The 13,091-nt window shown below is 41.8% G+C and overlaps 3 protein-coding genes across 9 annotated transcripts in view; 2 read left to right on the top strand and 1 right to left on the bottom strand.

Annotated features, from left to right (window-relative positions):
- Nucleotides 1-12,474, top strand: part of DYNC2I2 (dynein 2 intermediate chain 2) — a 73,660-nt gene extending 61,186 nt beyond the window's left edge. The window contains exons 4-10 of the mRNA XM_063433467.1: nt 2,451-2,560; nt 3,128-3,285; nt 4,493-4,602; nt 4,826-4,993; nt 7,084-7,316; nt 9,381-9,538; nt 12,084-12,474. Of these exons, the coding sequence (XP_063289537.1) occupies nt 2,451-2,560; nt 3,128-3,285; nt 4,493-4,602; nt 4,826-4,993; nt 7,084-7,316; nt 9,381-9,538; nt 12,084-12,322 (1,176 nt within the window). The 3' untranslated portion in view covers nt 12,323-12,474. The remainder of the gene's footprint in view (nt 1-2,450; nt 2,561-3,127; nt 3,286-4,492; nt 4,603-4,825; nt 4,994-7,083; nt 7,317-9,380; nt 9,539-12,083) is intronic.
- The window catches only part of ZER1 (zyg-11 related cell cycle regulator), a 491,045-nt gene that overhangs the window by 220,530 nt on the left and 257,424 nt on the right, over nt 1-13,091 (top strand). The window lies entirely within an intron of this gene.
- The window catches only part of SPTAN1 (spectrin alpha, non-erythrocytic 1), a 50,781-nt gene continuing 50,241 nt past the window's right edge, over nt 12,552-13,091 (bottom strand). For all 7 annotated transcript variants that reach the window (XM_063432605.1, XM_063432609.1, XM_063432606.1 and 4 more), the window contains one exon: nt 12,552-12,827. In XM_063432605.1, coding sequence (XP_063288675.1) covers nt 12,702-12,827 — 126 coding nt within the window. In that variant the 3' untranslated portion in view covers nt 12,552-12,701. The remainder of the gene's footprint in view (nt 12,828-13,091) is intronic.

Genomic DNA, 13,091 nt, shown 5'->3' with positions numbered 1-13,091 from the left:
TTCAAGCTCATATGTGCTAATGTGATAACATCTCCGCTACATCTCCTGAGTACAACAATACTCCATGTACATGTTTGCCAAGTTTATGCAAAAATGCAGGGCCTGCAGAGTGTTTATTTTTATTTTTAATATGCTAAAAGTAAACATGGATCTATGTTACTAACTGTAATGCCAATGCCAACCATAACCCTAATGCTATCCCCTATCGTAACACTAACCCTAGCCCTAAACTTGAATACTAAATAACCCTAACCTGAAACTATAACCCTAAGCAGTAACTGTGACCCTATAAACACAAACACCAACTACTAACGCTGTAATGACTCTATTTTGTATACCCGTTCGTTCGTATACTCCCGAACTGCTAGGTATTTAGTGATTATAGCCAGCAGCTCGGAGTGCTGATTCATACGATCCCCAAGAATCAAAGTTAAGCATACAAGTAAATCCCGCAGTTCGCCAGTCACATACCCAAACATCATCCTAGACTAGATGAAGGCTACAACAAGAATGCTTTTATGCAAGTCAAGGGTGCAATATAGACGCCCACAGAAACTCCCACAGAAACTCCGACAAAACGCACACTAAATTCTTGAGTCACATGACTCGGCATATAATACAAAATATTCCATGTTCCATAGTTTCAAGGGTAGCGGTCGGTCAATTTCAGGAGTTCCAAGCCGAACAAAACCACGAACGGTTCCCCTGGCTCATAGGTAGCGTTTGTTCACCGGGGTCGTGTGAACAAATCTACCGAACAGCGCTCTCCTGGCTTGCCTGTGAAAAGAAGCAGGTGTTCGCAAGTGTCCGACTTAGAGTTCCAGACACTCGACGACCAAGTCCCGCTGCCTCTTTTCGTGCAACAAGATGGCCGCCGTTTTCTCCTGCACGTGTTGTTCAGTTACACGAATGGTGCCACACAGGGAGAGCACAAATTCCTGTGGTTTTCTTTGAACGTAATGAGCCAGGGGGGTGGTCAGTGTTCGGTAGATTTATCTACTGAATTGAAAAAGTTAGGTTTTCAAACCAAACTATGTAGTTTCTTCACAAACGCTAACCCAAACGTAAATGCTAACAAATGCCATCCCTAACCCTAGCAATAGTGTTAGAGGGATTCCCTTGCTGATGTTAACAGAGTGATTCTCTTACAGAGCAGATCACTTTCTTAGAGCTCTACACTCTACATTCACAGCACAGGAGAGACGATTTCCCTCTCTTGTTAAATCATTTTACAATAAGATTTAAAGCCCCCTGTAATCATCACGCACACTGATCAGCACTGGGAAAAATGCATAGCCCAGCACTGAGCATCCTCTGCAGCTGATGATGATTCTCCACGGGGGACCTGCACGAAGACCTGATTGGGATTCTCTTAGACCCCATGCGCTTCCCACTGTCAGAGGGAATCCCCAGTGACATCAGTAATGATGTCACTGGACCGCCGCTGGAATGAAAGTTCATCCACAGTAATTTAAACTGCTAAGTGCAGTGCTCACTTTAAACGCTGCATACAGCTCATCTGTCAGTGTGGGGCTACTAATTGTGGTCCCAGCTGGTAGAGGGATGCCCCAGGTATTAAATGATACCTGGGGATTCCCAGTAACCAGTAGGGAAATAGTCCCTGCTGGTAAAAATCCACATGAAGGAAGTATTCTGACAAGGGTCGGAGAACCATGACGAAATTATTTCTTCATGTATCCTCTACGGGTTATTTTTTTGTTTTGTATTTTACGTCAGAATAGTTGGATGTCTAATATGTCATCTTCTAGTTAGCTTATGTATTCGTATATATGAATCTAAAATACTATTTTTGTAGGACATCGGCAATGAAGATTTGTCATTGAGCATGGTTAGTACAGACAGTAATTCTGTAGAGTTGTCTAGAACACTAGTTGATTGACTCTTTAAATAAATGGGATTTCTTATAGATAAACTATTTTGTATCTTAGAATAAAAATCTAGAACATTAGTTGTTGGTGTGTGTCTTAGAAAACTTGCTGGATTGATTTGTACAGATCTAGAACACAAGCTGCTAAGCTGTTTCTTAGAACACATATCTAGACCATTAGCTGTTTGCGTGACTCTTAGCACCTAACATAGATTCTTAAAAATGTCAAACACTAGCTGTTAGCTTGTGCCTTAAAACTCAGATCTGAAATGTATACCATTGCTCTGAGAAACACAGTGTATGTATACTCACAGATCTCGAATGCTAGCTGTAAACATTTTTACACATCTAGAACAGGAACCGTTATCTTTGTGATGCTTACAGATCTCAAACACTTGTTAGCTGTTCTGTTAGACCACCAACTGTTTAGATTTCTTTTAGTTCTAGAGCACTATCTGTTACATTCATTGTGAGAATATAGCTATCGATCTAGATTTCTCATTGAAGCAATGTTGAATGAGATTTTCCATTTCTCAGGAATCTTTGTATTTTGTCTGATTAGGTGTCCTGCTTGCACACTCTGCAATATCCTATAGCTGTGGAACGACAGCTCCAAGTCACCTCGGTCACTTGGAACTGCACAGGGTCGGTTATTGCTTGTTCATATGGCAGGTAAGAGTGATACCTTCTTTAGATCTCACCTCATTTTGGGAAACTTTCAAAGACCAACACCAAAACAGTTCTTATTAGATGTGTTTCTACAAAAAGGGACAAAGGGAAAGATACTGTGAAAGTGATTTAAGTGACGTGACATGTCATGATTCCCTTTTATTCCAGAAGTTTGGTCCTTAAGGGGTTAAAAGTGTAAGTGTAACAAAATAGTTGATGTTGCCTATAGGCACAATGTCCTGCCAGGTATTTCTAAATGGACTGCATATCCCATTGTACTGAGGGTTAACACGTTGGGTAACAACAAATTATTCCCCCCACTGTGTCTCTGTTGCAGTTCCTTATAATGCTTTGTATCAGGAAATTAATTTGCTGTAGTGGAAAACAAGAAAAGAGCTTGAGTGAAAGATGAAAGGGCTGGACAATGGTGGGTAAAAAGGAGCAGAATAAATTGTTTCAGTATCTCCGTTAAACCTTGATTTTATATGTTTAGAGGCTCTTGCAGTGACAGTTCAGATTGTCATTTGTGCACATGTAACTTATACGTAATGCACTGTCTGCCACGCTCAGGTTAGGTGATGGAGACTGGAGTACAGAGAAGGCGTATGTCTGCACGTGGAATCTGGACCGCAGAGGCTTAAAACCAAATAACCCTGATGTCATATTGGAAGTGCCCAGCTCTGTTATGTGCTTGGCCTTCCATCCTTCACAACCATCCCTCATTGCTGGTATGTTTGAAAACAGCTGACAGTGTGATTTTAAAAGTAACACATGTTAAAGAGACGCTTAAAGCACCAGAACAACCTTAACTTAATAAAGCAGTTTGGGTGTATAGTGCATGCCCCTGCAGTCTCACTGCTCAATTCTCTGCCCTGTCACCATCTGGAGGCATTGCAGAATTTGCAAAGACGGTGACATCGACATTAGTGGTCCGGTGGCCGCAGGGGGTCGGTAATAGTGAGATTACTTACCTGAACCTGTCCCTCGCGGGCGCCACCATCTTTTTTGAGCTGCTCTCATCAACTGAGCCGATGTCATTACTGTACCCTATCGTATGCATGAGATTACACCATTGGGGTCTACAGAGAACCTCCATAGACACAGCCAATTCCCTGCTGTGACAGCTGTCTCGAGTCTTAGAAAGTCAGGCAGAGGAAAAATATATAGACAAAGTCTGTATATCTCTTTACTGGGTTTCGGTAAAATTCCAACACAGTCAAATGATTATTTAATATAAATTCTATCTTTATGAAATACTAATCTTTCAGTGGGGGGTGGCAGTGCTGATTTAATTTGCGTATGTTTTTGTTTATGTTGCCATAGCCATATTTCCCTTTGCTGAGACTTGCACAACCTCAATGAAAAATAGGTTCTATTTTCAGTCAGATATTGAAGCACAGTGTGTTTACTTTAGGAGCAGTTCTCTTGCTCTGTTAATTGAACTTTAATCACACACAGGAGACTCTTGCATGCTATTAGAGCAGGAGATAGAAAATTCTGAATTAAACACACTGTGCAATAAGGGAAGCTTAAAAATAAGAAATTGGTACTTAAAAAAAAAAAAATGAACCTTGTTACACCCTTCATGGCTGTCAATCAGACAACCGGTCCTGTTACTTCCTGGTTGTTTAGCACAGTGGAGGTAAACCAAAAAGGCGCCAATCTCGGAGCACCTGCCCTGCAAAGACTTCTCATCTGACCGTCAGTCAGACCCGGCAATGTATGTCCTTCACACCTCAGGTATGAGGTTTGTGATATGAGGGACAAGCATCACACTTTCTGTCTGACTGTCTGAGGACATTGTATAAAGCCATTCTTGTAATGTTTTTACAAAGATACGTTGTGATGCGTTATAATTTTATTATTATACAATATATTTTTGCTATGGGTAAGCACGTATTAGCCAGTTAGGAACCATTGTTTATTTCCATACAGGTGGCCTTTTTAATGGTGAAGTTCTGCTTTGGGACACAAGTCGCACAGATGATCACTTGATAGGAAGGACAGGACTCACAGCAGATACGCATACAGACGCAGTATATCAGGTATTCAAGCCTAATATCCATTTTAAAGGGGCTGTAATCAAGTGATGACTATTTCTCAGCATGGCAGGAGTCATGGGCTAGGTTTCCCATAATGCACAGGCAGCACTTTTTGTTTTTTGCGTGACTCCACAAGAGCCATGCAATCGGTCAGTTATCACTGGACTAGAGTTCACAGATGGCTTGCATGGATTCTCTCTCTGATCTGTTTTCCTGTTACTGGTAGGTTGTTTGGATAAAAGATAAGCCGCAGGGTAACAAGCTTCAGATCATGAGCATCTCATCAGATGGGAAGATCCTCGTGTGGCAGATGGAGAAGGAGGGGCGAATTGTTTTATTGGATGGATTTGCTCTGGTAGCCCAGCAGATACCCAACAACATCAAGATAAACAAGGTTATTCTGACATAATCCACCTCTCCATACCTGTCTACATAAAACGTAACCACCACTCACATATATACTTTACTACTCCCCTTTCATCCTGGTTTTCTTAGTTTGGTTGGACATTTTACCCACAAAAATAGTCCTATTTTTTTATTCATTATAATTTCTTTTAAATACTTACAATTGTGTTAAAAAAACACCCTTATCAGTCACAAATACAACACTTAGTGGGTTAATGGCACACAAGTGTCAGGAACACAAACATGTATTCCTGACATTATAGTGGTAAAATCACTATAGGTGACCGACCCCCTTCCCTCCATTTGAAAAAGTGATTTTACTCACTTTTTTGTTCCACGCTGTGCCAGTTTTACTGCAGCTCACTCTGCCACCGTGGCTGAGATCATAACATTTCCCAAGCTATCTCCCATAGGAAAGCATTAGGAGGCTATTTCACATGTGTGTCAAAACGCTATGCTGCGCCAATCATCATCTGCTCGTAGAGATGCATTGAATTGATAGCTCTATATGGGGAACATTCAGCGGACACTGAATGTCGGTCTGAGTGACTGCCCCTAGAGGGGTTGTCTCTGAAAAGGCAGCGTTTACATTAAAATGCATGCAGAGACAGGCTATAGATACCAGAACAAGTACATAAAGCTGTAGCTGTTTTTAAAAAATATTTGTACAGTAAAATGCAAATTATAAATTCTCTAGAAAGAAAAAAAAAAGTTTGAGATTTTGAGCAAACCCTTTTTTGTATTCCTGTCATTATAGCTGTAATATCATTATTTAGCCCCACTACCCCCCTGTAACCTATGTTTACTCTCCTTTATTCCAGTGCTGCGAAGATCCATCTCTGTGGCTGAGATCATCAAAATTGACGATATCCTCCTATTCAATGCTTTCCCATAGGAAAGCATTGGGAGGCTATAGCGCATGTGCGGCAAAATGCTACGCTGGGCAATCAGCATCTCCTTATAGAGAAGCATTGGATCAATGCATCACTATATGGAATATTCAGCATCTCCATGCAAGGCGAGCAAGAGGGATCTGGGAGAGCCAAATGGCATGTGGCAGGGACCGCTGTCCGTGCAGTGCCTGCATGAGCTATGGAGGGAGCGAGCAAGCTGGCAGGGGGAAATCCTGGTGCCCCGCTGATCATGCTCCATTTCAGTCCCGACTAATTGCGGCAGGCACAGCTCTAACATGAGGTGCCTGCCATTGATCTGCCTCTCTGTGCGCTCTCCTGCTGGCTCTAAGTGAGAAGCGGTGCTGCCTTTATAAGCACTAGTCAGGCAGTGCGGGAAGAAACCAGCAGATCGGTGGCAGGCTCCTCATGTTACAGCCATGCTTTCCGCCATTAGTGGGGACCGACATTTTTTTTAAATGCAGCCACTGCCAGCCTTTTCTCAAGGCGGTGTCTGCTACTGCTGGGGACCTGGGAAGGGAAGGTGCAGAGTCAGACACTTGCCTAAGGCAGAGAGATAGTGGAGTTCTAACAATACCACTCTATGGTGAAAACAGACAATCAGAGCCCAGTATGCAGGCCAGTAGACTAACCTGCCTACTAAGGGCTATTTTTGTCCCACATATTTGGCACCCCAATGCGCTCCACTAGGAAACTATAGGTGAAGTAAAGCACTTGCCATTGAGTTTAATCCGATTTTTCAGATGTTGCCAAAAAATCTGATTAGGCTTTCTCCCCCCCCTTCTTCTCTACCCTGCAACAGCATTAGGAATTAACAAGGGGAACTGCAGTACTAATATTTAAAGGGACAGAACACATTCTTTTTAATCACACAGACACATAAGGTGTAAGTTTACACAAAAAAAGTTAAACACCTAGCAGAAAAAAAATGAATTATAGTTTTTCCTGCAATTTAAAAAACTATAAATAAAACTAGTGGGGCGTTGCCCTGATGGAAAAGCCTCGCCTGGGCACAACTGGAGAATTTTATAGATGATAGGGAACCACTGGGAAGTCTAACTTTTAGTACCCTCTGTGCATGAATGATTTTCAGTCTGTATAAAATCACTACATTTAAAACCAGTTTATGTGAATCCCAGTTTAACCCCAAATTTCCTTGTTATTCCAGCACGGCCGTGGTGACAGTGCTGTTGGAGTGACCTGTCTCTCCTTCTCGCACTTTGACCAAAGCCTGTTCATCGTGGGTGTTGAAGGTGGCTACTTGCTTAAATGTTTTTCTGGAACACAGACTGCAGCTCTAGCCAGCACATCATCTTCGGTTCCTTTAAAAGCTCCAGCCCAATTCACCTTTTGCCCTCAAGGTGGACCTGTACACTGTTTGGACTGCTCACCTTTCCATAGGTACGTAATATTTCATTAACCCCTTAAGGACACATGATGTGTGACATGTCATAATTCCCTTTTATTCCAGAAGTTTGGTCATTAAGGGGTTAAAGTACTTTTATAACCTTGGGTACCTGTGATATGTTTATTATTTGGAAATCTACTAAAGTTATATTTAGACAGTTGGCTCTGATAGCCTTAAAGGAACACTCTAGTCACCACAACAACTTTAGCTTAATGAAGCAGTTTTGGTGTATAGATCATGCCCATGCATTCTCACTGCTCAATTCACTGCCATTTAGGAGTTAAATCACTTTGTTTATGCAGTTCTAGCCACACCCCCTTGCATGTGATTTACACAGCCTTCCTAAACACTTTCTGTAAAGTCATCTAATGTTTACACTTCGTTAATTGCAAATTCTGTTTTAATTTAGAATGTCTTATCTCCTGCTCTCTTAGTAGCTCGCTAGACCCTGCAGCAGCCCAATGTATGTAATTAAAGTTAAATTTACAGAGCAGGAAATAACAGTAAGTTACATTCGATTGAAATGAAACTATTTTGTTTTCACTCAGGCTGTGTCTGTCACAGCCAGGGGAGGTGTGACTAGGGCTGCATAATTAGCTCGATATGCAGACCTAGACAGTGTGATAAATAACCTATACATGTCTCTTGTTACTATTATAAAATTGTGCATGACTGTGCTATTGCACGTTGCTATGCCTGAGGATTGCTGTTGGGGTAGCTCAGATTTGTCTGTTATGATCTTATGCACTGCCAAAATAAAAATTTAAAGTGATTATTTTTTCCTTCTCCTAAATGGCAGAGAATTGAACTGTGAAACTTCAGAAGCATGATCTGTATACACAAAACTGCCCAAAGCGAATGTTTTGATGACTTTAGTGTCCCTTGAAGAAAGAATTTTGCCCAAAATGTTTCCTTAATCTCAATGAAGTGGTTATGGTGCTAGGTCATAACAGGCTACCTTAAGGGGTTAAAACGTTATAAAAGGTTTAACCCCAAAGTGCTCCAGACAGTACCTATCCTCCACGCTCTTCTGCCTTATTCTCGGGTCCTGGCTTCAACTTGGAAGCGTTGTACTCGCCGCCCGTAAGAAATGGTGGTGTGGATTTACAACCCAAATTTTATTATTTTCTAAACTGAGCTTTGGTGAAATAGGGAAGAGAATGGAGAAAGGAAAGTTGGTTAATAGTGACTGATGAGACTGGGAAAATGGCTATTGTACATGGAGAGCATGAGACAAGGTTTATTAAAGGGCATTGCTAACTACATCATGGTAGTGTTATGGTACTAAAAATAATGTCCCTGCAGCCCTTCTTTAGAACTTTTTTTTTTTTTTTTAAACATATTGCCCTATTCTTTGAACTGTAGCTCTTAAGATGCTCTGTGAGACGTTGGCTGAGGGTGGTGGGAGTTAAAATATACATTAATGGCAGGGTGAGGCCATGTGTAATATAACTCCAATCGTATATATTGGATACTTGTAGACTAAAATTCTTATCGGGTTCAATAGCTATATATCTAGTGGATATTTTAATGGATGCACGAAAAGAATATAGAATTAAATAAAATGGTACATTTTAGGGAGTAGGGAATCATTTAATAAATGCACTTTATGCTTTAAAAAAAGAAAAACCAAACCACTTTAACCCCTTAAGGACCAAACTTCTGGAAGAAAAGGGAATCATGACATGTCACACATCTCACGTGTCCTTAAGGGGTTAAATGCCAAAATTTTGCACTTCACTTTTCAGTACATAAAATATACAGCGCTAGAAATTGAACAAAAAACAAAACAGCAGAGGCTGGCAAATTGCAGGTGTACTGAGTGCATTAAGAAAAATGATCCCTGGATCTAGTATTTTCACAGGAGCTCACCGAACACATCACACAATTGTAATAGTTACATGGTGCAAAAAGCTTTTTTTTTATGGGGCAAAAGTAGTGACTTACTATTAGCACAATGTCAGGAGAGAGAGAGGTGTTCCTTCTGATACCGGGCTTCGAGTGGTTTGAGAAAACTGTATGGCTGGTGTTTGAATTAACCTTTTTCTTAAATATAGAAACCTTTTTGTAAGTGCCGGAACGGACGGCCATGCCCATCTCTACTCTATGCTTCAAGCCAAACCTTTGATGTCACTCCATCTCTCTGATAAGTATCTATTTAGCATTCGATGGTCACCAGTGCGCCCTTTGGTTTTTGCTGCAGCCTCCGGTGAAGGTGAGTGATTTCCTTCCTGTAATCAAGTTAAAATAAAATTGGAACACTGCGGAGCTAAAAATGCACTCACAAAGTAGATAATAAAATCGCCTTTGGGGGCGGGGCCGGTCCGCCATGCTGACTGGAAGCACGGAGACAGAGCTCCTGCAGAAAACTCGAGTTTTTAAGCTCTATAGCTCGGCAAAACGCTGGTTGACAGCCAGAAACTTGTACCCCGGTTCGTGAGGCAACCCTGGTCCCGAGGAGAGACTTGCCACGAGGTTCTAGTCCCTCGGTGGGGCGATCCCAGCCGACCGTGATGGAGACCGCCCGGGCGGTGAGTGGGGTGGACGGCCGCCGCCCAGCTATCCTGCCCACCAGCGGTATAGCTGAAACGCAAGGCTAGGCGAGTCTGGCCCTGTTCCCCCCCCCTATGGACCGGCGGGGGTGATCCCGGTCCCCACCCTGTGACCCAGAGAAGTGCCGCAACGCCAGCAGTCCGCTCCCAAAATGGCGGAAACCACGCGGCACCCACGAAGAGAGGGCCGCCGGACGCACCCTCCTCTCCTGCTCCCATACAGGCAGAACGAGGACCGCACCAACGAGGGCACCGGTGAACAAACACTTACCTCGCACAAGCTGAGGAGGAGCAGCGTGGCAGCTCGACCCACCAGTGGTCTTTGAACCCGAGGGAGGAACACAATTCAAGGCCTCGGACCACCCTGGCACACAGCCCAGTACCCCGTTGGGAGCCTGAAGTGGAGGAATGACCCACCCACAGCCACTACTCACCACAGGCCCAAATCTAGTGCTCAGCTGGAACACAAGTGATCCAGGAATGGAACTGCGACCCCCCTTTCAGGTCACCCACTGGGACTATCAGCACAGAGGCAGCCATTAAGCATTTTACCACAATACAACATGCTGCACTGCTCACTGAAGGGTCATACTGTATCCTGTATATCGACATGGACTCTTGCCTGACTGTTCCTGGGTAAACATGGGGTGGTTAATATAAGCGTATCTTAAGCATACTTTAAGCATATTCTAAGCAATTTTAAGCATATTCAGCGCTGAAGCAAGATATCTACTGTTGACACTGCTTTTCTGTTATCAGCCTATGTACTTATCAAACACTATTTCTTAACATTCTATGTACACTCTCACGCACATGCCATGCTCCCTTCATAGGTTTCCTATCTACCTGTTTCTCCATGACATGGGCAATATGCAACCATATTTCAAACCAAGCGTGAACCTGAGCTACTGTTTTTGAATATTATAAAAATGTGCCTGTAAATCTAATGCCATAACACGCCATATCAATTGTTTACCTATTCTACCGGATGTCGCTGTTGTGGCGCACGCCGGCTATTTGTTCACTCCATGCACAACCAAAATAAAGAATTTAAAAAAAAAAAAAAAAAAAAAAAAAAATCGCCTTTGGGTGCTTTCCCTTGGATTTCTGGGGGGCTATCCAAGGATCTCTTCTCCTGCTTCTGTTCCCTCTCAGATACCACATCCGGGATAGCTCTCTCAGACTCGGGGTAGTTTAAAGAGATGTTTCTTTTTCAATCAAAATAAAGGTTTTAAATACACAAAAAAGGTCCTACATGTTTCATCCCAACATGGAACTCTTTCAGGGACCACAAAAAAAATAAAATCATACAATTAAATACATGTAGGACCTTTTTTGTGTATTTAAAACATTTATTTTTATTGAAAAAGCAACATCTCTTTAAACTACCCTGAGTCTGAGAGAGCTATCCCTGACGTGGTATCTGAGAGGGAACAGAAGCAGGAGAAGAGTTTCTTGGATAGCCCCCCAAAAATCCAAGGGAAAGCACCCAAAGGCAATTTTATTACCATCTATTTTGTGGGTGCATTTTTTAGCTGCACTGTGTTTTTTATTTTATTACACTTATCTTAATTTTCTCTTGTAGATCAGGTAGCTGTATTTCCATTGCATTGTATATTATAACAGTATAACTAGCTGGTTGAAATATTGCAGGTCTCTTAAAAGGGGCTGTCACCTCAAACTTACATTTCTCCTATAGTTTCCTCTCACCAGAACCTGTTCTTTTCGATTTCTCTTTAAAACATAAGACAAAGTAGAGACTACCTTTTCTTATATATTTTTCCTACGCTTGACAAGGGGTGGCGTGTGAGTCAAGCTCTACTATTTTGACAAAGCAAGTGAAGCTTGTCTTAAGTGCCACACTTAGTGTAGGAAAAATACATAAGAAAAATCCCCAACTTGGTCTCATGTTTTAAAGAGAAAAAGATCAGAAGTGAGGAAGATGAGGAATGTTTGAGGTGACAGAGCCACATTAATGTTGAATTTTTATTTTATACAAAATGGAGATTTCTTCAGCCCTTTCCATCTAAAGTACTAGAATGTTATACAGGATGGACATGTCTAAGGTCTGTTGGTTTTATTAAAATAACATTGCATCATGCAGTTGGCAAACCCACTAGTTAATTGTTAAAACGTTAATGCTCTCCCCTATCACAGAATGATGCTATAAGGGATAATATAACTAATGCCTTTGTTTTTCCACTAAAGGGGAACTATTGTTATTTGACCTCGCAAAAAGCTCCCAGAAGCCTTCACTGTGCATAAAGCAGACAGATAATGGAAGACCCATTTACTGCCTTGAGTTCAATCGTTCACAGAAAAAGCTGCTGGCAGCTGGCGACGCAAATGGCTTCATAAAGATATGGCAGTTAAGCTCTGATTTTACAGAACAAGGAGCCAGAGAGCTGGTAATACTTGATGGCATATCCAGCGAGATCACAGACTAACTGCTGGGATAAAAGACTATTGCTGCTTATCTTGTTCATATCTCTTATTAATTATCAGACTCGAAGGGGGAAATAAACTAGTAAAATAAAGTTGTTTTTTTAAATTTAATTAGTTCATGAATGCTATTGCCCTATGGATATTAGTGTGTGTGTAGAGTGGTCAATTACAGCAGTGATAAGAACCTATTCACTGTCATTTTTGTATTTGTCATTAAAGAAAGACACCGCGTTGAATAATTAGCGTTTATTAAAGCACACTGCTTCTATTGCTTTGTCGGTTGGCTAACACATTGAAGGTACAGTGCAGATTTGGGGTAGAGCAAGAGACACATGCACGGCCAGATTCAGCAGATACAAGCCAGGCTTTAAATCGGCTACATCAGTTGACAAATAGCGAGCGCGTGAATTCAACATAATCGAATGCAGAGGGCAGTTCACGGCCCTTACTGTCCATATAAGGTTTCATGTGTGAGATGCAGTAGTCTGCCTGTTCACGTGACAGGTTCTGAAAAACAAAGACATAGTAGAGATTAAGTGAATGTAAATATATATCTCTGTCAATAAATAAAAAAAAATACAGGATTGTTTTCGCTGGAAATTTATCCCCAGTTCATCTATTTTGTTCAGAAAACGTGCAATTCTTAGGTCAATTCCAGGCTTAAAGGGACACTATAGTCACCCAGACCACTTCAGCTCAATGAAGTGGTCTGGGTGTCAGGTCCCTCTAGGGTTAACCCTCAGGCACCATAAATATATCTGAAACATGTCC

Source organism: Pelobates fuscus, chromosome 9 (genome assembly GCF_036172605.1).
Source record: "Pelobates fuscus isolate aPelFus1 chromosome 9, aPelFus1.pri, whole genome shotgun sequence".
NCBI classification, from domain to species: Eukaryota; Metazoa; Chordata; class Amphibia; order Anura; family Pelobatidae; genus Pelobates; species Pelobates fuscus.
The sequence above is the reverse complement of the archived record's forward strand: the minus strand, read 5'-3'. Positions and strand labels throughout refer to the sequence as shown.